The sequence below is a fragment of the Coregonus lavaretus genome (assembly GCF_964263955.1).
Source record: "Coregonus lavaretus genome assembly, chromosome: 25".
In the NCBI taxonomy this organism is placed as follows: Eukaryota; Metazoa; Chordata; class Actinopteri; order Salmoniformes; family Salmonidae; genus Coregonus; species Coregonus lavaretus.
This window is the reverse complement of record NC_140012.1, coordinates 16,096,363-16,119,415: the sequence shown is the minus strand read 5'-3', so window position 1 is coordinate 16,119,415 and position 23,053 is coordinate 16,096,363. Positions and strand designations below refer to the sequence as shown.

The 23,053-nt window shown below is 40.5% G+C and overlaps 1 protein-coding gene across 5 annotated transcripts; it reads left to right on the top strand.

The window, feature by feature from the left end:
- Window positions 1-1,800: 1,800 nt before the first annotated feature.
- LOC311101157 (polycomb group RING finger protein 5-B) lies at window positions 1,801-19,414 on the top strand. 5 transcript variants are annotated; one of them, XM_084142238.1, is made up of 10 exons: window positions 1,801-1,935; window positions 3,156-3,481; window positions 5,531-5,627; window positions 6,108-6,163; window positions 8,452-8,511; window positions 9,159-9,301; window positions 9,408-9,479; window positions 10,524-10,622; window positions 12,478-12,567; window positions 16,253-19,414. In XM_084142238.1, the coding sequence occupies exons 2-10, from the start codon at window positions 3,370-3,372 to the stop codon at window positions 16,298-16,300; spliced, it is 777 nt and encodes a 258-aa protein (XP_083998364.1). In that variant the 5' UTR covers window positions 1,801-1,935; window positions 3,156-3,369; the 3' UTR covers window positions 16,301-19,414. The 5 variants fall into 5 exon arrangements, with proteins under 5 accessions (XP_083998364.1, XP_083998362.1, XP_083998363.1 ...); XM_084142236.1 differs by having other exon boundaries at window positions 9,156-9,301; XM_084142237.1 differs by having other exon boundaries at window positions 1,801-1,986; window positions 9,156-9,301.
- The last annotated feature ends 3,639 nt before the right edge of the window (window positions 19,415-23,053 follow it).

Genomic DNA, 23,053 nt, shown 5'->3' with positions numbered 1-23,053 from the left:
TTCTTATGAAGCCACTCCTTCGTTGCCCGGGTGGTGTGTTTGGGATCATTGTCATGCTGAAAGACCCAGCCACGTTTCATCTTCAATGCCCTTGCTGATGGAAGGAGGTTTTCACTCAAAATCACACGATACATGGCCCCATTCATTCTTTCATTTACACGGATCAGTCGTCCTGGTCCCTTTGCAGAAAAACTTTGCATCCAAAGAACACCATACCTACTGTGAAGCATGGGGGTGGAAACATCATGCTTTGGGGCTGTTTTGCTTTGGGGCTTTTTTCTCCCACTGTATCTCAACAATATTACAAAAAATACTTTAGGTCTGCTTCAATGGCTTTTACATGTTAGCATTGTTAAATGAGGACTAATGTCAAATTTTAACAAATTATGGTTATTTTGTATGTTGAAACATGAATATTAAATTACATTGAAATTAAGGCATTTTCAGGTGGTGTATAGTGCAATGTCCCTCAAAATGGTTTTCTTACATTTCAAATGATCCAGGTTCTTCCACCATGTGTCCTACTACATGTTCAGACTACATTTTGAGATAATATATGACAGTGCAGTTTTTTATTACTAATATAGGCATTATTTTATAGGCAACCTTAAGTCTGAATATTGATTAATTGAGCCTATGGTTCATGAAATGTGGTTTAACCAATGTATGTTGCCTATTATAGTGGGTTGTCAACAATTCAATAATTTTTTTCACCAGAATATGTATTTTTAATAAAAAACTAATTTACCCTATTCTTAGTCCACCATACTTTTTGCTGACATATCAACCGCCTGGTGGAGCACATCTTTCCAAAATTCTTGCTTTTTCACCTTTTTACATGTGAGCTTTTTATTTTCATATTCCTACTATTCAAGGTCTCTACTAACAGGAATGCTGCCATATTAATCCCTCACCAACTGCATTCCTGCCTTTTATCCCATATTTTTGGTGACTGATTTTGAGTTTTCTTACAGCCCTCTGAGTGGTCAAAGTTGGAGTGCCACAACACTGAATTGCAGCAACCCAAAATGATACATATTATGTTAATTGATGCAGGAGGGCTGGGGAGTTGACCAAGTTCAAGTGAAATGTAAGTTCTAGTATATCAAATGTGACAGCACAGCTGTTAGAGAGTAATTATATCTCTGTTTTCAACCTCAGCTGTTTTCTTTTGGTTCCTTATGAAGGCATGATCCACCCACATGTAGCCTAACACACCCCTAGACAGAATGGAGGGCATGTCCTGTCTATTAAGACTGAAAGGTGGCAGACACAAATCAACCTATTTATTGATACCTACAATAATGAATTCACTAGGAGAGTTACTCCTGAAATATAGCAAACTATATGTTCTATTTACATGTGTTGAATAACTGGAAACTGGCCAGTCCTATTTTATATCTAGCGGACTAAAACTATGTAATAACATGGTCATATCAGGCTACTTATCACACTAACACTATATGAAGGTATGAAGACAAATGGATATGTAGGCTAAATCTGTTTTGTATGTTGGTGAATATTTGTTTTAATCCTTATCAGGCTAGGTAGCCTAGGCTACTTCAGATATATAGGTCCACAGGTCCATCAATCAATACCATGCCTCTGCTCGGTTGATGAACAGGTTTTCAGGAGCCTTGTGTTTATCATATTATATAGACTACACGTTACTGGACTACAGTAGTTGGTAATTGAAGGCTGCGCCCTAGTTTGTGTCCAATCAGAGTGTATCTGCCGTGGAATGAATAAAGCAGCAATGCGTAAACAAGCGCTGGATCCTCCTCCGCTTCTCTCCTATCATCTATTCTGAAAGCAGTTCCGTATTCAGTGCTAGCCTACATTAATGTAACATCGGCGCCCACATCATACAGCGTATATAGGTAGAATTGTCGGAAAAGATCACACCATCTCGACCATGGAGCCTTGAACTGGAATGTAAGAGATGCGTTTACTACTCGCTACTCAGAAGCCGAGAAAACGATGCTTGTGCGTATCCTTTTTCCGTAGGTGCTGTGATAGTAAAGTTTGGGGTGGGTTGGGAATGCGATCATGTGTCATACGGGCTATCAAGTTCTAGACATGTGCGTTTTGGTCATAGTCAAGTCTGTGCGGTGGCGCTCGTTTATTTCTTATCTTAGTGATCGAAGTATCTGTGTACGGTCCCCACAGTTAGGCTGACTTCAATGGCAGCAACTTGAATCTTAAGTCATTTTTTCAGGGTATGGTAAACTCACCATCCATAATGTAATTCGCGCAATACCGTGGTTGACAGAATGACGCGTATGATTTCCTGGTGATGATGAGGGACATAAGCCCCAATTTTGTCACTGTAAAGGGGACCATCCTCGATTTATTTCTTTGCTGCCAATTGAGGATTTTTCAGCAATCAAATTTATGACAATTATATCATATGACATTTCTTCTCAGAATATACTATTCAAAGGTTTGCCTAAGCTAGTCAGTGTCAAGGCTAGTATTGAACTCTGGGATCATGCAACAGCGTAATGACCATAGCTAGCTACTAGCGAAAATATGTAACAAATACAATGGTTACGTTGTAGCATAGATCTCGATATTCTGTTGTTCCGCTTGAGGAGGCTAACCAAAGTAGCCTCTCTCCAAACTTTGGATTTGAAAATACTATTTCAATTATATTAATGTGACAATGAAGGGGTTATACACTTAATGCCATAACAATCTTTGGAAGGAACTAAAGTTGCTTTCGATTTTAAAAAAGCATTAAGGGGGCGGGGCATAAAGGTGACACGTTACATGCACCTGTAGCCAGTGTTTGACTTGGACTGAAATAGGTGTCGGTACTCATTTTGGGTGCCGGTACTGTTTATATTTAGGTGCAGGAGCTCCACAATACTTTTGAGATAATATTCTATAAGAGGAACAGGAGCTCAAGCAGTAGAACATTTGAGGTGCTGGTACTTAGCTCTGGTTAGCTCCTGTCCAAGTCAACCACTGCCTGTAGCCTGTCCATGATATTTGTTTTGGTCAAACATGTTGAAGATGCAGTGATGTCTTGGTAAATGTTAAAGTTGATTCTATTTCATGAAATAATGCAACTTTAGAATTTGCATTTGATTTTGTGGTAACACATTTTCAAATATCAAGCATGTAGCACTGTTTTCTACTTTCATTCACAGACACCCACAGCACCACAGAGATGAAAATGCAGCACACTTGATATCTCACTGGAGGGGAAGCCTGAATTAAGATGAAGCGACTGAAGGGGAAAACCCAGAAGTGTGGAGCATTTCAGAAAGTCCTGTGAACTCTGACCTCCAGCCCCCATCTGCCATCATTCCTTTCCCCATTACACAACACTCCCATCCATCAACACTCCTGCTCTGGTCCAAGATGACCTCGCCGAGAAAGCACCTGGTCAAGGATTTCAACCACTTTATCACATGCTACGTGTGTAAAGGATACCTGAACAAGCCCACCACGGTGACAGAGTGCCTGCACACCTGTAAGCCCCCCCCCACGCTCTCTTTCTCTCTCTCTCTCTCTCAATTCAATTCAATTTCAATTTAAGGGCTTTATTGGCATGGGAAACGTATGTTAACATTGCCAAAGCAAGTGAAGTAGATAGTAAACAAAAGTGAAATAAACAATAAATATTAACAGTAAACATTACACTCAGAAGTTTCAAAAGAATAAAGACATTTCAAATGTCATATTATGTATATATATAGTGTTGTAACAATGTCTCTCTCTCTCTCTCTCTCTCTCTCTCTCTCTCTCTCTCTCTCTCTCTCTCTCTATCTCTCTCTCTCTCTCTCTCTCTCAGAAAACACATTTTCACTATGCATAGGCTACACTATCTCCAGGCATATCTGTATGATTTTTATTTAGCTCTGCCTAATATATATGCATTATACCTAACTTCCGCTACTATAAATTATATCTAACAATGATTTTATGCAGAAATGTCCTCTGGCTTTTTTTGGTGTAGTGTGACTTTATTATAATATTTTTTTTACGGCATCTATTGCACCACTAAAAAGTGCTAGAGTAGCTGGAATTTAGAGCTCACATAATCAATTGGCTGTCTTATTTGTTGTTTTATACCACAGCCTTGCACAGTCACAGCTATGATTTTTTTTAAAGCCCTCTGTCGATCTCCTCGATGTCATATCCTGCATGATTTACATGTCATATTACATGGCATCCTTCTCCATTTCTGCCCTCTCCATCTGAACTGAATGTTTTATTGGAGGAGAATGGCAGATCTCACTCCCAGGAATGACACATCTCAAGTGATCAGGGTGAAACACAGTCATCTGTGGGTTCAGTCACCATGACAACAAATATCCTCCACACAGAATAAGCTGTTTGGGTCCAATTTATTTGTTTGTTTGAGAGCAAAGTCACTTCTTTACTGTCATAGAGGTTGTATTGACCCCTAGCCATAATCTCAATAATGAAAAATATCAGCAGCTGCCTAGTACAGTACGTTTATGCTGTTGTATGATTTATTTCAGTGTGTATGCCATTATATTTCAGAGATCCCCAGCTAAATATATATTTTACATTAGTTTAGACTGTTTTCGTTGTAGCATCTACTATAGTAAAGTAGTCAGAACGCAATTACTTGTAAAAGGCTGTATATGTATAGGAAATGTTTGAAGAGAACATCTGCCACTGTTATACACAACTGTGCACAGTGAGGTCTGTCTCAAACGTTTCATATGTTGTTCTGACATATTATTTCCCTTGGCAGTTATGGTTGATTCAGTATGACAGCAGCTAACTACTGTATGTTTGTGAGGATTGTTATGTAGGCTATAGGCCAGTGCATAGTGCACAAGTACATAGAGTATGTGTTGGGTTTACATGGCAGTTGCTAGAGGGGAGACTGTGCCCTGTATTTCTGCAGATATTGTTGATCAGATTTTTTCTCACGATTTGGTGAAATCACATCATAGGATATAGGCCTAATCCTCAGCTCAGTATTGTATGGAATTGGTTTGTGTTCTTAAAAGAAAGATAAGACTGTACATTATATACCACCTCATAGATGGTGTATGTGTGTGTGTGTGTTTGTGTGTGTGCATGTGCGCCTTATCGCACATACAGTACGTGTACATGCATGTGTGTGTGCTCTGTAGTATTGGCTGCAGCTGTCCTTGGCTGTGTGATAGATGCACTTAGAACTGGCCAGGCTATACCCACTATTTCCTTATCTCCCTGCCAGTCCACAGTTTCAATTTCAATTGCAAGCCTGAGCTTTTAGTCATGCTTCAAGGCTCAACATATACTCTGATGTTTATCCAGTTGAAACTGTAGAAATTAGATATTAGAATGCTATTCCTTTTGGTTTTAAACATTACTTTCAAATCAAAATCCTTTTATTGTGAAGATTATCTGAGAGAAAGGGATACGAAAAGAGAAAATGCAGTCATCTTGGCATTTATTTAACACCGGAATGGTGTGATAAAAATCCATATTTACTTTAGGTCTGTATTTCGAGATGGTAAACTTCTCTTTCTCTCTATCTCCTTTATTCTGTCAACAGTTTGTAAAAGCTGCATTGTCCAACACTTTGAAGACAGCAACGACTGCCCCAAATGTGGTATCCAAGTCCATGAAACCAACCCCCTAGAGATGTTAAGGTAATACACCTCATTTTATATCTTTGACAGAATCTTATGTGCATTCATATTTTCCTTTTGAGAATCACAGAATCGTAATGAATACTATTGAATAGATTAATATATCAAAACCATCAGTAAAGTAAAAACATGCTGGCCTTTGCACTACTGAACTAGCCCTAGCCGGATTTTGTCCGTTTTTCTTCAGTTGTCTACTTGACTTGTGAGATTGTAAGGCTGGTGTGGGCTGGGCTGGGCTGGGCTGGGGGAGGATAGAGTGAACTTGAGCTTGGCTGGGGTGAGATCCAGGCAACAGCTGGACACCATTCTGGAGCCAAGGTCTCAGCTGAAGACCTCACCCAGTGCCCAGCCACCCAGCTACCCAGCCCACAGATGCAATGTCTGGGAATGTGTGGGTGTGTGTGGGTGTGTGTGTGTGTGTGTAAGTATGTGTAAGTGTACTTACTTTTATTCTTCCTTTACGTCTCATTCTATTGCCAGGTTGGACAACACTTTAGAGGAAATCATTTTCAAACTCGTGCCTGGGCTAAGAGAAAGTGAGTGATGTCATTTTAGTATCTACCAACATCAGATATACATCTTGCCTTTTATAGTAGGCCTAAGAGTTACTCAAGCTGTTTTCCATTTGACTTGAATGATATAACTCCTGCCCTGCAGGGCTCTACAGTGCTACCATTTTGGGGGCATATCAATCAGATATAAATTTAGAAAAATGTATGCACTCACTAACTGTAAGTCGCTCTGGATAAGAGCGTCTGCTAAATGACTAAAATGTAAATGTAAATATAAATATTTTGCTGTGCTACCTGGAATTTCTATTTGGGAGCACCAGTGCCCCTAGAAAAAAAATCACCCAGGTAATAATTATTGTCATGATTTCTTTGCTGTCCCGCTTCTTCAGTAGTATGCAAACATGTGGTGGCACAGAAAGGAAGTAAAAGGGAGCGCTTTTTCGGGAGATGAGCTTCAAAAGTAGCTAGGATTCATGAAGCCCAATGTAGGCTATATCTCAATCTTAAAAATCGATTGTTCTGGTGCTCCTAAACCCTGTATTTTGTAATTGCTGGCAATTCGTATCATTAAAGGGGCAATCTGCAGTTACTACATCAATTTTTGGACTCATAAATTAATGATTTAAACCCATTGATTCTTGAAGAGTATAATTTATAAATGCCACATGAGCTTAGTTCAACTGTTGTACCCCATCAGAAGCCAAAATATACATTTACATTTACATTTACGTCATTTAGCAGACGCTCTTATCCAGAGCGACTTACAAATTGGTGCATTCACCCTATAGCCAGTGGGATAACCACTTTACAATTTTTTTTTGTTTGTTTTGTTTTTCTTTCTTTCTTTCTTTTTTTTTTTTTTTAGGGGGGGTGGGGGGGGGGGGGGGGGGGTAGAAGGATTACTTTATCCTATCCCAGGTATTCCTTAAAGAGGTGGGGTTTCAAATGTCTCCGGAAGGTGGTGAGTGACTCCGCTGTCCTGGCGTCGTGAGGGAGCTTGTTCCACCATTGGGGTGCCAGAGCAGCGAACAGTTTTGACTGGGCTGAGCGGGAACTATGCTTCCGCAGAGGAAGGGGAGCCAGCAGGCCAGAGGTGGATGAACGCAATGCCCTCGTTTGGGTGTAGGGACTGATCAGAGCCTGAAGGTACAGAGGTGCCGTTCCCCTCACAGCTCCATAGGCAAGCACCATGGTCTTGTAACAGATGCGAGCTTCAACTGGAAGCCAGTGGAGTGTGCGGAGGAGCGGGGTGACGTGAGAGAACTTGGGAAGGTTGAACACCAGACGGGCTGCGGCATTCTGGATGAGTTGTAGGGGTTTAATGGCACAGGCAGGGAGCCCAGCCAACAGTGAGTTGCAGTAATCCAGACGGGAGATGACAAGTGCCTGGATTAGGACCTGTGCCACTTCCTGTGTAAGGCAGGGTCGTACTCTCCGAATGTTGTAGAGCATGAACCTGCAGGATCGGGTCACCGCCTTGATGTTAGCGGAGAACGACAGGGTGTTGTCCAGGGTCATATAAGCTTGTTTTTCCAATGTTTGTAAACAAAGTTACACTATACAGCCTCAAAACATGGTTAAAACTATAATCCTTGCATCCGTAGCTCTGTCTATGAATTTGAGTGTGGTTACATTTCTCCAGCCTAGGGGAGACGACTGCCCCCTCTCCTTGAAGCCATGGAAGTTCAAGGCCAACCGTGGTACTGCAGGCATTGTTAGCAGGAAACAGCATCGCCCCATTATAGTGAATGGAAAAGTTGGCAATTTTCGTGGTCAATCTTCGTGTAAATATATTTTTTTTTTGAAGACAATCATGGTACCAATAATTGCTTCTAATATACCAGATGTACATTATGTCCTTGAACCGATTATTTAAAAATGGCACGTAGAAGAAGTATCCTGAGAGGGGGCCGCACTGAGCTAGCCTGCAACATCACTTCCTGGAGTAACTCAAACTGCGCATGTTAAGTGAGATGCCATCTTAACCGACTTAATTTGGCTTCAATGCGCTACTGATTCTTCACATAGGAATGAATGGTGTCACATGATCAATGGTTTTGTCCATTTATATATACAGTCATTGCTCCAGCCCCCTCCCTCAACCTTTTACTGAAACAGTGGCGGGGAGTGCTTTGTTATCATTCAACTGCAGATTGCCGCTTTAATACCTAAAATATTTTTCATTGTGCTCCTACATTTCTTTGTGTGCTCATATATTTTTCAACTTAGGAGCACATGTGCTCCTTGTAATTTTTTTAATCATGGAGCCCTGCCCTGTGTATTCATATCTTCTGTTTTTGTTTATTGACTAGAGGAACAACAGCAGGAGATTGAGTTCTGGAGGAGTCGAAAGTCAAAGGAGAACGGAGAAGGTAAAATATCTGTATTAGTGTCCATGAAGACCAAGACCCTCAGGGTGACCAGAATGAACCCACTCGGGGGGCTTGGGTGTGCAGAGGTGGGCTGTGATTTGTTATTGAGGTGAAAGGTAAGGAGGCTCTATGTGGGAGACAGATCAGCAAGGCGACAAAGAGAGAGAAGGAATTACAGTATGACTCAGGTTCTATTGTTGCAGTGGTGCACGACTGTAGGTGGCTGTGAGTCATATGAGGCTGAGAGAGAGAGAAGGAGGAGGAGGAGGGGGGGGGGGGGGGATAGCACACTCTACAAGGCATTGACAAGATGACCCTGTTTATGAGGTATAATAGAGGTGGGGAATAAATAAAATGGAAACCACAGAATGACTAAAGGTGGATGGATTCAGTCCTCCAGACTTAAATGCCATCTACATGACAATGTGATGATCGACAATGTGTCCCAAAGGTCTTACCTTATGATTTACCATTTCTAGGTGAAACGCGAAAGACATCAGTATCAATCAAATCCATCCTATTGTGAAGTGTCTTTTCACAGTTTTATATGAATTCAAGGAAAACAAGCTCAACTTGTATCCACACAGTGTATGCTCTTGCCCATACACATTAGTATAACATACTTCTCCATTTCTTTGTAATAGAAGATGGCCCCCGATCAAAGAGATCTAGGCTGAATGACGAGGGTGATGATGGTGGGGATGGAGACTACCACAGGAGTGACCCTCAGATAGCCATCTGTCTGGATTGTCTACGCAACAACAGCCTGGTGGAAGAGAACATTGTTCGAGTAAGTCGTGGTGGAGAGCTCTATCTGTAGCTCTTCCCTACTGCTCTTTTCTTCATGTTCACCGTCTTCCCTGTCTCCCTAACCTCATTCCTCCCCCCTCTTTTAGGCTGATTGGGTTAGGTACAGTATTATGAAGCTAACTCCATTATGTCCCTCCAACTGCCTAACACCTCAGAATGTGAGTAGAATATAGATGGACGAGGATGCTGTGGTTTTCCTTTATTTCCTGGGCTGTCATTGAAAGCAGGTCACTCAGTCAGACACGTTCCTCTGTCAGCAGGTGATAATCCAGCCCATCACTAATTAGGCAGTTGTTTTCATTAAAATAGTGGTCCTCATTATAACAGTGGTGTTGCTGTTCATAATTGGTAGGCAGAACAGTGAATATGTGGAGAGAGGAGAGGCTCATAAGGGTTCCTCAAGGGTTCTTTGCGAAGGGTGGTGGTTCTATGTGGAACCATACTGACCCAAAGAACCCTTTGAACCGTTAAATGGTTATTTGCAGTTTTAAAAAGGGTTATTTCATCTTTTAGTGATATGTTTGGGCGTGGTTTGTGCACAGCTCTTTTTGTGCAACCGTGAGTGAGTGTCATTCCAGTTTATCTAATCTATTGTGTTATGCTATTACATGTTATATCTGACGATGGCCAGTGATGGTGTCTTGTGAAAGACTTGCGTAAGACCTTGTGTCAGTTGAGAACGGTTGACTAAATCAGTAGTTCTCAATTCTCTCCTCAGGGACCCCCAGCCGTTCCAGAGCTAGCAACCTGATTCAACTTGTTAATAAACACAATAATACAATTAATGGAATTTTAACAATTTAATATGGCTAATAAACCCTGCATGGTTCTACAAAAAACGTTGAGATTGAAAAAGGTTCTTTATAGAACCATTCTCCATAAAGGTTCTATAAAGAACCATAAAAAAGGGTTCTATTTAGCCCCCAAAAGGGTTGTAACCATAGCGGACCCCTTTTTTGGTGCTATATAGGACCATTTGTTATGAGTGTGTATAGTGTGTATAGACGGAGTTTCTCTGTGCCAAAAGGTTGCTATTGGTATTAAATGCACTAACTATTCTTAATTATGCATTTGTTTTTAAATATATTTTTTGCCATAAAATGGCTCTTTGAATGTTTGGATTTGCATGCTCTTCACACAAGTTTGAAAAAATGGGAGATGTGCCTGAATCATTAAAGTAATCTTCTGATCCTCCACTCTAGGGCTTAATGAAGAAATTTATACGCTGCTCGACTCGAGTGACAGTCGGAACAATCAAGAAGTTTCTCAGCTTGAAGTTAAAACTTCCAAGTTCTTATGAGGTAACAAATTAAGCTTTTGTATGTACTCTATACCCTTTCGTATGTATCTACTGTATGACAGATATTAAACCCATATATGCAGTTTTGTTTGGGCCTCACATACAGTAGCTGTTCCTGCAGAGTCTCTCCTGTGTGTTTAGTGTTGTGGGTAAAAGTGCTGGCCTTGTTAGCAGGCCCCCTGCTGTACTGAAGCTGTCCTTAAGGCTAGGCTAGTGAAAAAATATGCATGAAAACGAGTCGTCGCTCGTTGAATGACAACACACACTTCATTGAAGAATGCTATTCTTGACCAATGACCAACAAGGGGGCGTATACTTTTTTTGTGTGCACCATACTGTAAATGATGGTGCATTGTGGGAAAATGTGGGCGGGGAAATAATGTATGTATTTCCAATGGTACTGTAATTCCACCCTACAGAATACAGTACCGTACCGTATTTTTGGCGCGCCAAAAACCTTTTGACTACTAGTGGGTGCAAGGTATTGTTGTTTCTGACTCATTAAAGGGATACTTTGGGATTTTGGCAATGCGGCCCTTTATATACTTCCCCAGTGTCAGATGAACTTGTGGATTCCATTTTTATGTTTCTGTGTCCAGTATGAAGGAAGTTAGAGGTTGTTTCGCGAGCCAATGATAACTAGCGTTAGCGCAATGAATGGAAGTCAATGGGTATCTACTAGCACTTTCACTGGCGCCCATTCGTTCACAGATCTCCAATTACTTTCAATCAGTAAAACATTTTTTCAAGGCCTGGGGCACTTTTTCAGTCACATTCCTGAAGCCCAAGAAACAAACACTTAGCTTCCTAGTACATATGGAAATTAAAAAGGTTTATGAATTACTTTTTTGAAGGTTACTGTCAAAATGATTTATTCAATTTAAAAAAATAGACATTGATGACAGGCACATGGGACCCCAGAGCTCGCGGGCCCCCCCGCTTTGCGGGGGCTGCGGGGGTGTCCGATACGCCAGTGGCTCAACACCAACTATTTAAAATAGGCTACTAAAATCATTCCAATCCTGATTAAAAGGCAAATGCATTTTAGCAAGATTAGCGGGCTGGCTTTAGGACCATGTGGATGGCTCAGAGCTGACGGGCAGGCTATTTGCCCAACTGGCTGAGACAGAGATCTGTACATAATGATGAGATGCTCATGTCTCCACACTATCAATGGGAGTCGTTGTCCCAAAGGCGGTAAGGCAGGCGACAAGCTTAGGTCTAAAATAAGTCCATAGAAATGCATTGGGCTTATTTTTGACAGATTTTGGAGAGAGTGAAACCTCTCGCTTCGCCTCTTCCTCTCTGGCTGAGAGCACTGAGGTATGGCTGAGAGCGCATCGACGCAGCTGCACTGAACAGCGCAACTTTTCTCTCAAAACAGTGCAGAGGTGGAAGATGGCTGTAGTAGATGGCTTATGGGTAGGTAACTTCTGTTTGACTTGACATGAAACTAAACTAGAGTTTTTAATCCCAGTGCTGAGCTAGTGCGTAGCAGCTAATTGCTGTATGACGTGTTTGTAGAATTTTAAGTCCCCTATTGACTGAGTCCCCTACAGCAGCCAAGGTGATAATAGCTGGAGTCAATTTTGCTTGTTTTTACTGATCTTCAAATTGCATTTATTTTGTTTTTTAATTGTGTACAAATGCATTAAATGAGCTTCAGTTTATAAAAATTCCTAGGTTTAGCTGAAATGACGCCCCTTATTTGAGTCCTTGTCCTTTTGTTTTCTGCTTGTTTGAACGGTATGAGAAAGGAAGATTTGTCGAGCTCTAGTCTTCTTCTCAAGCAGCGTATACTCTCACTATGTCCCACAGTCTACCTCTTAGTCACCAGCCTCTGTGTCCCCTCACAGCTAGACGTCCTATGCAACGGGGAGATCATGGGAAAAGACCACACCATGGAGTTCATCTACATGACGCGATGGAGACTTCGCGGTGAAACCGTAAGTAAGCCCCCAATGATATCAATGCCCACCCCCCTGTTCCCCTCACTTTGAAAGATGCTAAGCCCTGTACCTTTCTAGCCATGGGGATAAGATGTGGCTGCTGAATGACGGTCCTGGAGTCTAGTCTCCATGAGAGTCACGGCTTGCTTGGCTTTAAGCCGATTAGCTGGTTAGACGTCTGAAGTGCCACCGCTACTCGTGTGCCACTCTACTGTGTAATCTGCCACAGCAAGCAGGAAGTGCCAGTGGCACGGTAAAGAGAGCTGATTACAGGCCACTTGTAGAATTTGTCTGGTACTATAGGTTCACATCAAAAGTATGGTGAATTAAGTTGGTGGTTCATGTGTTATAATGGTACTATACACTATTGGAGACATTTGCAAGGCTAGTATGGTATTGGTAGCTCATGGTAAAATGCAGTTGATGTACAGTACATTCTCTATTTCTGCCTCTCTTCCTCAATGAATTCAGAATTAACCACTTTCCTCTTGTTCACCTCACCAAAAATACACATTGTGGTTGCTATATCTGGACCTGAACTTCAGTCAACCATGCATAAACTTAATCAAGCACCCCAAGTCCTCTGCACAGTCTGCTAGGCTATCTAACACACTTCAGCTTGACCTCAAAAGCACGTTGGCCGGGCGCCTTGGCTGCTAATTTCATTGCTGATGATTGTCACTTTTGGATGGGCTGGTCTGCGCTCCGGCAGCACGGGGTCAGGTCATGAATCTCTGTATTGGTCCAGGGAGACAGGTGAGGAAAGCAGTGAAGGCCCTGACAACTGACCCAGCAGGGTGCCTGTTCCTGGGCTCATTGCCTGACACTCTCCCCTTCCACAGCCATAGCTCATCACCACTGCATCAAAAGAGGGGTCTTTTAATGAAGGCGCCCTGTTAGCAGCAGCAAAGACCATTTCTGTCCTGGTTTGGTTGCAACATACAGTACAACGCACCCAAGGCCTCATAAACTGTACAGTTTTAATTGTTCAATTGATTCCCCTGTTATGAAATGATACTCTGCTAAGGGAGTGAATGTTATTTATAATAAGGGTTACATGGAGGAAATCGGACCTCTTTGAAATGAAAATGGATGGCCCTCCCTTCAGCTAAATATATTTTACCTAAACCCTCCCTGAACGCTTGAAAAAAAAAAGTGACCCTCCCCTATACCAAAAATAATAATTAAAACAAAGTGGATAGCAGAGAATATGTCTTTTTATAAACATTACGTGCAATTCTACGTAATTTTACATGTTAGCGGAATCTTTTTTTAATACCACACAAATTAACGAAATTACCAGCTAAGAATGGACAGAGTGATAGGCCTATGTGATCATCTTATCATATTTCTCCAATGCCAAATCAGTGTGTCTTGTTTGCAATGAAACTGTCCCTGTTTGCAAATAATTAAATCCGAGACGTCATTAGGAATCTGAGCATGGTACTTTCAAAAGTTAGGCCTACCTTTCCACCCCAGACAGAGTAGGCCTACCGACGCAGAAAAATGTAAGCTTTAACTGCTGGCTACTCTTCTTCCGTGGCTTAACCCAACGAGAGAAGGTCACAAGTGTTTCCCTAAAAGCTGTCTGGGTTTAAACATCTTCTATTGTACAGAAAGTGAATAGCTTAATCAATTGATAGTGACACAATTTGATTACTTCGCAAGCAAAGTCAGCCTCTGAATGTCAAAGAAATGAAACAATGATATCCCCATATGCATCGGAGTCATTTTTTTCCAAAGTATTTTAAAGCTTGTTTCTAGCGTAAAGCATCGCAGACGAAAGGGCTGTTATAGATCATTATATATAATCGGATCCGTTGTTTTCTTTTTTTTAAATCTTAAGCTAACAATGGGTGGGCCTGTGCTTTTTGCCATTTTCTTTAATAAAAGGTAGGCCTATGGCATACCCGCTCATAATCCCTCGAGTATTGGTTTTAACTTAACAGCCCTTCACTGATATGGAGGTACGCTATTTAAAGAGTGCATGGTGGGTGGAGGAATTGGCTGGCAAATCTATGGATATAGCAGCCTATAGCCTACTCTGTCAAACAGGTAGGCCTACCTCTTATTTCTTAAATAGGAAGAAATTGTCTCCAACGCAAATCCCTCTTGTTGTTATTAATGTCTAATTAAAATGAAGAATGTTGAAATTAGTTATGCCTACTCGAATTTGCCAACTTTCAGCACCATGAGCTGTCCATTTCTGATTGATTGTGCCGCGGCTGCTGCTTCAAGTTTCAGCACCACAATGTAAGTTACTCGAATCTGACTTTTTGAACTCGAACTCTGATAAATACATAATGGGCAAGAAACATATTGTTTTTAATAATGATAAATTATAGTAGTAGCAAGCTATCAAAGTTGACTCCGGTCCTACTCATCTTCGCTGTCTCCTTCCCAAACTGAACAGAGCATAGGGTATGGGCTGGTCCGCCTGCAAGATATTGTATTTTTTGGACTAGGCTTAATCAACAATTATCTTCAGAAGAAACCTTTGAGTCTCCTCCTGAACTGCCACCATAGCCCTACACAGCACAGCCATTGGTTAAGCAGCATTCAAAAACGTTTTTGATCAGCAAGAGCAGAGCAGGCTGGGGCTCAGGATTGGAATATCCATTGCGGTGTGCAATGCAGCCTAGTTTTATTTACACCATCCCAGCAGCTATCTTAGAAATATAACTTTGTTCTGTGCTTATCGGAGCATGCACTTCATAGCCTATAACCTAAAGACTATGGATCATTTGATTGAGACCACACTAAATAGCCTATAGACGCAATTGATATTGCCGCCCAGAGGAGAATCAGAGGTGAGGGGCGGCATCATACACACATCGCTATATAGCCTAATAAGCAACTAATTCTAAAACACTGAGAAATATTGAAATTTTCCTCCTAATTTAGGCTTGCATTAAAAACAGGTTTTGGCAAGCTTAAAATACCCTTGTCCTCAGTCCTTATGCAGAACATTCTGATGCCAAGAACAGAGTCCCAGGAAGGAATCAGTAAAGGCCTTTTAGCTTAGAAGAACTATATCCAGTGTAGACATCCATGTTGAAGCAACAAAAAAAATCAGATGACATTATTACTATTGGCATCAGGGGCAGATCGTCCCACTTTGATTGTACCAGAAAGGGATTTTCTGATTGGTCTCTTAAGAATTCTCTATCTGTGCAGAATATGTGACAGCTCTGTGATGCCTAGTATGAATTCCTGTCCTCCCCTGGACCAAATGACCAGGAACTGGGTCAGTGTGGGCCGACTCATTTCCGTTCTCGTTGGGATTGTACATAAGTGTCTCCTGCCTACTGCTGCTGTCTGCTTGCCTGCTTGTCTAAAAATAGGGCTGCTGCATGAGATGTCTGTGGAGTGTGTCTTTCACTTTCACCTGCTCTGGCATCAGACTCGTTCTCTCCTCATCACACTCCCACCGCTCTGCTCTGCACTCACCTGCATTAGTGCTCTTCTCTCACTGCAGAACATTTTAGCTACGAAGCTACAATCTGGAGGAACACATCAGATTGTGTTGTTTTTGTGTTCTAACTAGCAAGTTCCCCTGTAAGTGTACTGTATATATTGTATTCTTACAATGTTAGATCATCTACGTTCCTTATTCTCTGATTACTGTCTCCATTGTAGTGGATTCTGTCCAAGGGTGACCAATGCCATCTCTCTCTTTCAGGCCTACCCAATGGTACTAGAATATCGCCCACGGATAGACTTTGGTTGACGGAGGGAGACGTGGGACTACTCCTGTACTAACTAACAGCCCATTGACAGACTACACAATGAATGGATGTGCCTGGCACAAGAGACAAGGACCACACTTCTTCTTATCATCTGCATGCAGTAATCTGTTATTGCCTCTAATCTCATTCTGTTCTCGTACGTTATCTTTCAGTTTCAATATCTGCGTTTCATTTTTATTTTTTTTACGCATCAAGGGTTTAAGAACATTCCATCATGACGTATTGATTCTTAAACAAGCACCGAAATGTAATTGATTGAAGAGTGAAGACATGCCCTTTAATTCTACAGCACATGGAAGTGTCCCTAATAATACAAGGTGAAATTACTAGAAGTCCGTTGTTACGCAACACAAAATAGATATTCCAAGACAAAGGTGTGCACTGGCAAACGGCCCATAATTCTTTCACCTTATCTATGCTGGATTTAGTGTCTTACATGATTCCCTCCCTTACTCCTGTTTTTTAATCATTAACTACGGTAGTGCCTTTCCCCACATGCCTCTTTCAGTGCAGAGCCCTTCGAAATTCAAACTGCTTTTCATATGAAATCCCTAATAGTGGATTCAACAGCCCCAACGTATAGCCTACATACAACTACAAGGAAGCTATGGATACCATACCTACCATATCCTTATCTCAATAAGCTATATTCTTCCATTCCATGCCATTTTGATGTTATTACCGCATATAAAGCAATATAAGTACTGTAAGACTAGATTTGCTGGAAGAAGGTTAGAAAAAACAGAGTATCACCTACACTGTCTGAAATGTGTAGCTGTGTGTTTGTGCACTATGTAAACGTATTGGGCATTATTGTTGACTTGTACATAGCAGAGATTTGTATAGACTGTTTACTACTATGCTGTATGTCCTACTGTGTGGCTTAACATTAATTTATTGTTGTTGCCGTATAGAAACTGTCCAGACTGTCTTTACAGGGTCCCATAACCCTTGCCATTTGTCTCTAATGGTGGATCAGTAAACAAGTGCTTTAAATGCTTTTTTCCCCTTGACATACAGTGCCTTCAGAAAGTATTCACACCCCTTGACTTTTTCCAGATTTTGTTGTGTTACAGCCTGAATTTAAAATAGATTAAATTGAGATTTTGTGTCACTGGCCTACACACAATACCCCATAATGTCAAAGTGGAATTATGTTTTCAGAAAAAATTTATAATTAATAAAAAATCAAAAGCTGAAATGTCTTGAGTCCATAAGTATTCAACCACTTTGTTATGGCAAGCTTAAATATATTCTAGAATAAAAATGTGCTTAACAAGACAGATAATAAGTTACATGGACTCACTCTGTGTGCAATAATAGTGTTTAACATGAGTTTTGAATGACTACCTCACCTCTGTACCCCACACATACAATTATCTGTAAGGTACCTCAGTCGAGCAGTGAATTTCAAACACAGATTTAACCACAAAGACCAGGGAGGTTTTCCTATGCCTTTGCAGATGGGTAAAAAAACAAAACACATTGAATTTCCCTTTGAGCATGGTGAAGTTATAATTACACTGAGGATGGATCAACAACATTGTAGTTACTCCACAATACTAACCTAAATGACAGAGTGAAAATAAGGAAGCCTGTACAGAATAAAAATATTCCAAAACATGCATCCTGTTTGCAATGAGGCACGAAAGTAAAACTGCAAAAAATGTTGCAAAGAAATTAACTTTATATCCTGAATACAAAGCGTTATGTTTGGGGCAAATCCAACACAACACATCACTGAGTACAACTCTTCATATTTTCAAGCATGGTGGTGGATGCATCATGTTATAGGTATGCTTGTCATCGGCAAGGACTAGGGAGTAAAATAAATGGAATAGAGCAAAGCACAGGCAAAATCCTAGAGGATAACCTTGTTCAGACTGCCTTCCAACAGACACTCTGAGACAAATTCACCTTTCAGCAGGACAATAACCTAAAACACAAGGGCAAATATACACTGAAGTTGTTTACCAAGACGACATTGAGTGTTCCTGAGTGGCCTAGTTACAGTGTTGACTTAAATCGGCTTGAAAATCTATGGCAAGACTTGAAACTGGCTGTCTAGCAATGATCAACAACCAACTTGACAGAGCTTGAAGAATTTAAAAAATAATAATGTGCAAATTGTACAATACAGGTGTGGAAATCTCTTAGAGACTCACAGCTGTAATCGCTGCCAAAGGTGATTCTAACATGTATTGACTCAGGGGTTTGAATACTTATGTAAACAAGATATTTCTGTATTTCATTTTCAATACATTTGCTAAAATGTCTAAAAATATGTTTTCACTTTGTCATTATGGGATATTGTGTAAAAAAAAAAAAAAGAATTCATCCATTTTGAATTCAGGCTGTAACAACATTTGGAATAAGTCAAGGGGTATGAATAGTTTCTGAAGGCACTGTATACCATTCATCTTTTTCTCACTCTCCTCGAAACACCAAAGAATAAGAGCAGAGAGAGACAGCAGTGGTTGTATTTTATCTGTTACATTTTAACAGAGATATAATAATCCTAACATACTGAAGTCTTCTTGGTAGGAAACAAAACTTGGTGTGCAATTTGCCACTGTAATAGGACTTTCCATACAGTAAATGTCTGTCAATAGTTAGTTGATGTTCATTTGCAGTTATGTGCGAACCAATCAATGGACAGATTGGACACCAATTTCTGGAAGGGCCTAAAAGTCTTTACAAATCTCCACAAGTAAAACTTTGAAGCCTACTTAGCATTCTTGTGTACTTTCCTGTTACACACATGTTCTTTTTCCTGTTTGAAATGGTATCTCTTATTTTCCCTAAAAACCCAGCTGTAGTGGTTTTAAATGTTAGCAAAGTAAATGTTTAGACCGAATAATCTTTGAAACGTCTCTGTGCTGCAATGAACAATATGTATTTTTGTAACAAGAAGCACTTGTAGATATTTTATCTTTAAAAATGAAATTGTTTGTTGTACATTTTACAAACTTAAAATGCTGCTTAGAATAATCTATTATATTTTTCAATGTCACTGTGCCTATAAGCATTCCTAGAGAGATTAGAACTGTACATATGCAAGAGCTGCTCTATATGTGACATGACAACAAAAATACAGAAATACAGAACTCATTGAATTAACTTGGTGTCATTTCATAATTGACAAGTTACTTATTGTTATCTGTCAAATGTGTGATTTGTTTTCAAGTTTTTAAGTTTCAAACATTTGGTTTCAAGACTACTTTTCTTAATAATAGGAATGGTCTGCATTTTGTGATTGTCATTGACTCCCTCTAAATGTCTTTCTTTCTTATGGAGGCATAGTTGATCTTTCTGATTCACTCCCAAATCCAAGGATCCCCAACGGTATCCCAGTTCCTTTCAGTGCCGTCTTTCATCCTGACAAAGAGCGACCTAAACCTTCTGCCTCTCCTGGACGAACATGGCTCTTCTACCTAGAGTTGCAAAGCTACCGGTCATTTACCAAAGTTACCAGAATCTTCAGTCATTTTGGTAATTAACACAAAATCTATGGCAATCTATCATAACTTTGGTAATTTATACTTGAATAACTTTAAAATATATATATATATATTAATATATAGTATTCCTTTTTTATATCTGTGTCCATATTGTCCATGAGTTTCTAGTAGAAATAGCTTTTCTTGGTTCAAGAAAAAATAGCCTAATTAATGAAAAAAGTATCTAATCACCAATGGCATTATTTTCAATTAACTCTTCCAACTATTTACTTTTTTCACAACTGCCACCAGTTTGACGGCAAAACACTGACAACAAATACATACTGACATTGTAAAATAAATATAAGGGTGTAAAATAAATGTACGGATATTTAATGTACGGATATTTCACCCTCATATTAAACACCAATGGTATTCACTAAGTTTATGGTTTATATTTAGGATAATGTTTTACAGCTTTTTCATTCAATTGTTTTATTTTCAAATCATCTTAATAATTTATTTTATATATTTTACAAGTGATAAGGCCACACAGAGGGCCAGAGATAATTACAGACACCTGTGATAATCTGAAGTACCCAAAAGGGCCTCTAGATGTCTTGTGATAGATTACAGAACGTCCTTGAAAGATACAACAATTCTGGTAGTTTACTGCTAAACTTTGAAAGCTTCCAGTAATATACCCTCCCTTTGCAACCGTAGCTTTACCGTGTGTGAAGAGGCCCTCAGACAGAGTCTCATACTTTCACCATGATTTCATCAGTGCTTTATCTGCCAATGACAACGTTTCTCCTATATTAAAACCAATCAACCAATTTTGACTACTTGAATACTTGAATACTGCTTTTGGCAGGAAAAAACCCATGTGCTGAAGAAGTGCCAATGCTGTTTTGGAGTGGGGCGAGGAGGGGCGAGGAGAGGGGGGCTGTACTGTCGACAACCACAGCTGTCCAGGCCAGCTTTTGCATTTGTTTGAAGAAAGTGAAGGTTGGTTACACACACACACAGACACACAGCACACAGTACAAAAGCTGTTGACTGCCAGACAGAGGCACGCTAACTTTGGGGTCAGTGTTGCTATTTGAATGATCCCCTGAAAGGACCATCCCTCTGGTGGCCAACACTGTCTGAATCCTGATCCCTATGAAAAAACGGTTGCTTTCCTTGGATTGGCCCAAAATATTGTCTCTGGATTTCCATTCAGCCCCTCAGCCAAACTGTCACATTTTCCACCGGCCCCCTTCCTTTCTTCTCTCTGTCTGGAGACTTCCACTACTAAATGGCCGTGATTGTGAGGCCGAAAAAAAAACTTGGCTGACCTGAGTTAAGTTTATCCTCCTTGTGGACAATAGGGAGCTGCTGTAACCCGGCTTAAGTTCTGCAAGCTGTGGCATTCTTATCTGTGCTGAGAGGAGCAGTATCTCCGATGCACCAGCTGGGTTTAAATTAAGCTCAATGCATTCGGGTCCATTTTTACACTTTTGTCTCCCTCTGCAAGTGGCTGGCTCCTCCACTGACTGGCTATAATTGGAGGAGTATTTACTCAGCTGCAAACATTTACATGTCTATGCAAAGTCCCCCTAATGTTTTCACATTATACAGGTCACATTTACTACTGGTGTTCTGCTTGCATACAGACCAGTGGAGAATCCTCAGAGGAGGAAGGGGAGGTCCATCCTCCTCAGTGAATTTCATACAAATACAAAATTTTAAATATTGAAAGAGTTATCGTTTTTAGATAAAATTATACTAACTATATTCACATGTCACCAAATAATTGATTAAAACACACTGTTTTGCAATGAAGGTCTACAGTTGCCTCAACAGCACTCTGTAGGGTAGCACCATGGTGTAGCTGGAGGACAGATAGCTTCCGTCCTCTTCTTGGTACATTGACTTCAATACAAAACCTAGGAGGGTGTTGGTTCTCTCCCCCTTCCATAGACTTACACAGTAATTATGACAACTTCCAGAGGACGTCCTCCGACCTATCAGAGCTCTTGCAGCATGAACTGACATGTTGTCTACCCAATCAAAGGATCAGAGAATGAATCTAGTACTGAAAGCATAAGCTACAGCTAACTGGCACTGCAGTGCATAAAATGTGGTGAGTAGTTGACTCAAAGAGAGAGAAAGACAATACTTGAACAGTTTTTAACAAATTAATTTCTTCAAAAATTAAGGAGAAGCAAGAGAGAGAGATATCGTCATTCTTTTTCACTTTCAGTGTCACTTACTTAGCTAGCAAATGCAGCTGGCTACTTTAGTTACTCAAACACCCGACTCAAACACAGGGATGCTATGTTAGCTAGCTGGCTATGACTATCCAACACAACACTGGAACTCTTCCAAGTCAAGGTAAGCTTTTGGTTTTATTAATTTATTGCCACCGGGGCCCGCCGGTGTAACTGCTTACTGACTGTACACTGTAACATTACTGCATGATTGTAGTGGGTTTACTAAAGCATTAGTTCTATTAGCTATGTTGACTAGGACATTACTTTAGCTAATATGGGGACAACGATGTAGGATGTGTGTAGCGGTTATGACATGGTTTGGAAAGGTTTTTTCGCCTGGTCACATACAGCTGATGTGTTGTTCATTGAAGTCCACAAACGAAGGGAAAAGGTGAGAGGAGGAGAGTGCATTGAGGCGAGAAGGAATACAAAGTGGCTGCTATGAAAGTGAACTGTGTTTATACGTGATCAGGGGTGTATTCATTCTGCTGATTCTGTTGAAAAACGTTTCTTAAACGGAAGCAAACAAAACGGGGATAAAAATACCTGAATTTGTCCAATAGAAACTCTCGTTTGCAACTGTTGGACTAATGATTACACCCTAGATAAGCTAGATGCAGGCAAGAGAGTGCAAGGCAGTATTGAATGTGTCACTGTCTGTCCATGTGTCACTGTCTGTCATCTCAAATTTGTATCTCGACCTGTGTGCACCTACCTTGTAAACTTTCATTCATAGGCTAGGTTGTAGCAACCTCATGATGGGTATAGGGAAAATTTGAATATCAATGACAGTCATCCAACATGCTCTAATGGAAATAAGGCCATGCTCATGAAAAGAAAATCGTCCTCCCTCATCATAAACGGCACTGACCGCCACTGATACAGACACACACTATGAATTCATGTTTTGCCAGGAGTGGTTGCGTGAGGAAGGACTTTGATATCACTGTCTCAGATTGCCATTAGAAATACTTAAAAACAACAGTCTGTGGCTAATTCTGAAGAAAAAGAGCTCCTGTGCCACTAAACCTTTACA

Coding starts and splice junctions, on each gene's coding strand:
- LOC311101157 (XM_084142236.1), top strand. CDS start 3,370: ATGACCTCGCCGAGAAAGCACCTGGTCAAGGATTTCAACCACTTTATC. Junction 9,302..9,407: donor TGGAAGAGAACATTGTTCGA/GTAAGTCGTGGT, acceptor CCCCTCTTTTAG/GCTGATTGGGTTAGGTACAG. Junction 10,623..12,477: donor AACTTCCAAGTTCTTATGAG/GTAACAAATTAA, acceptor GTCCCCTCACAG/CTAGACGTCCTATGCAACGG.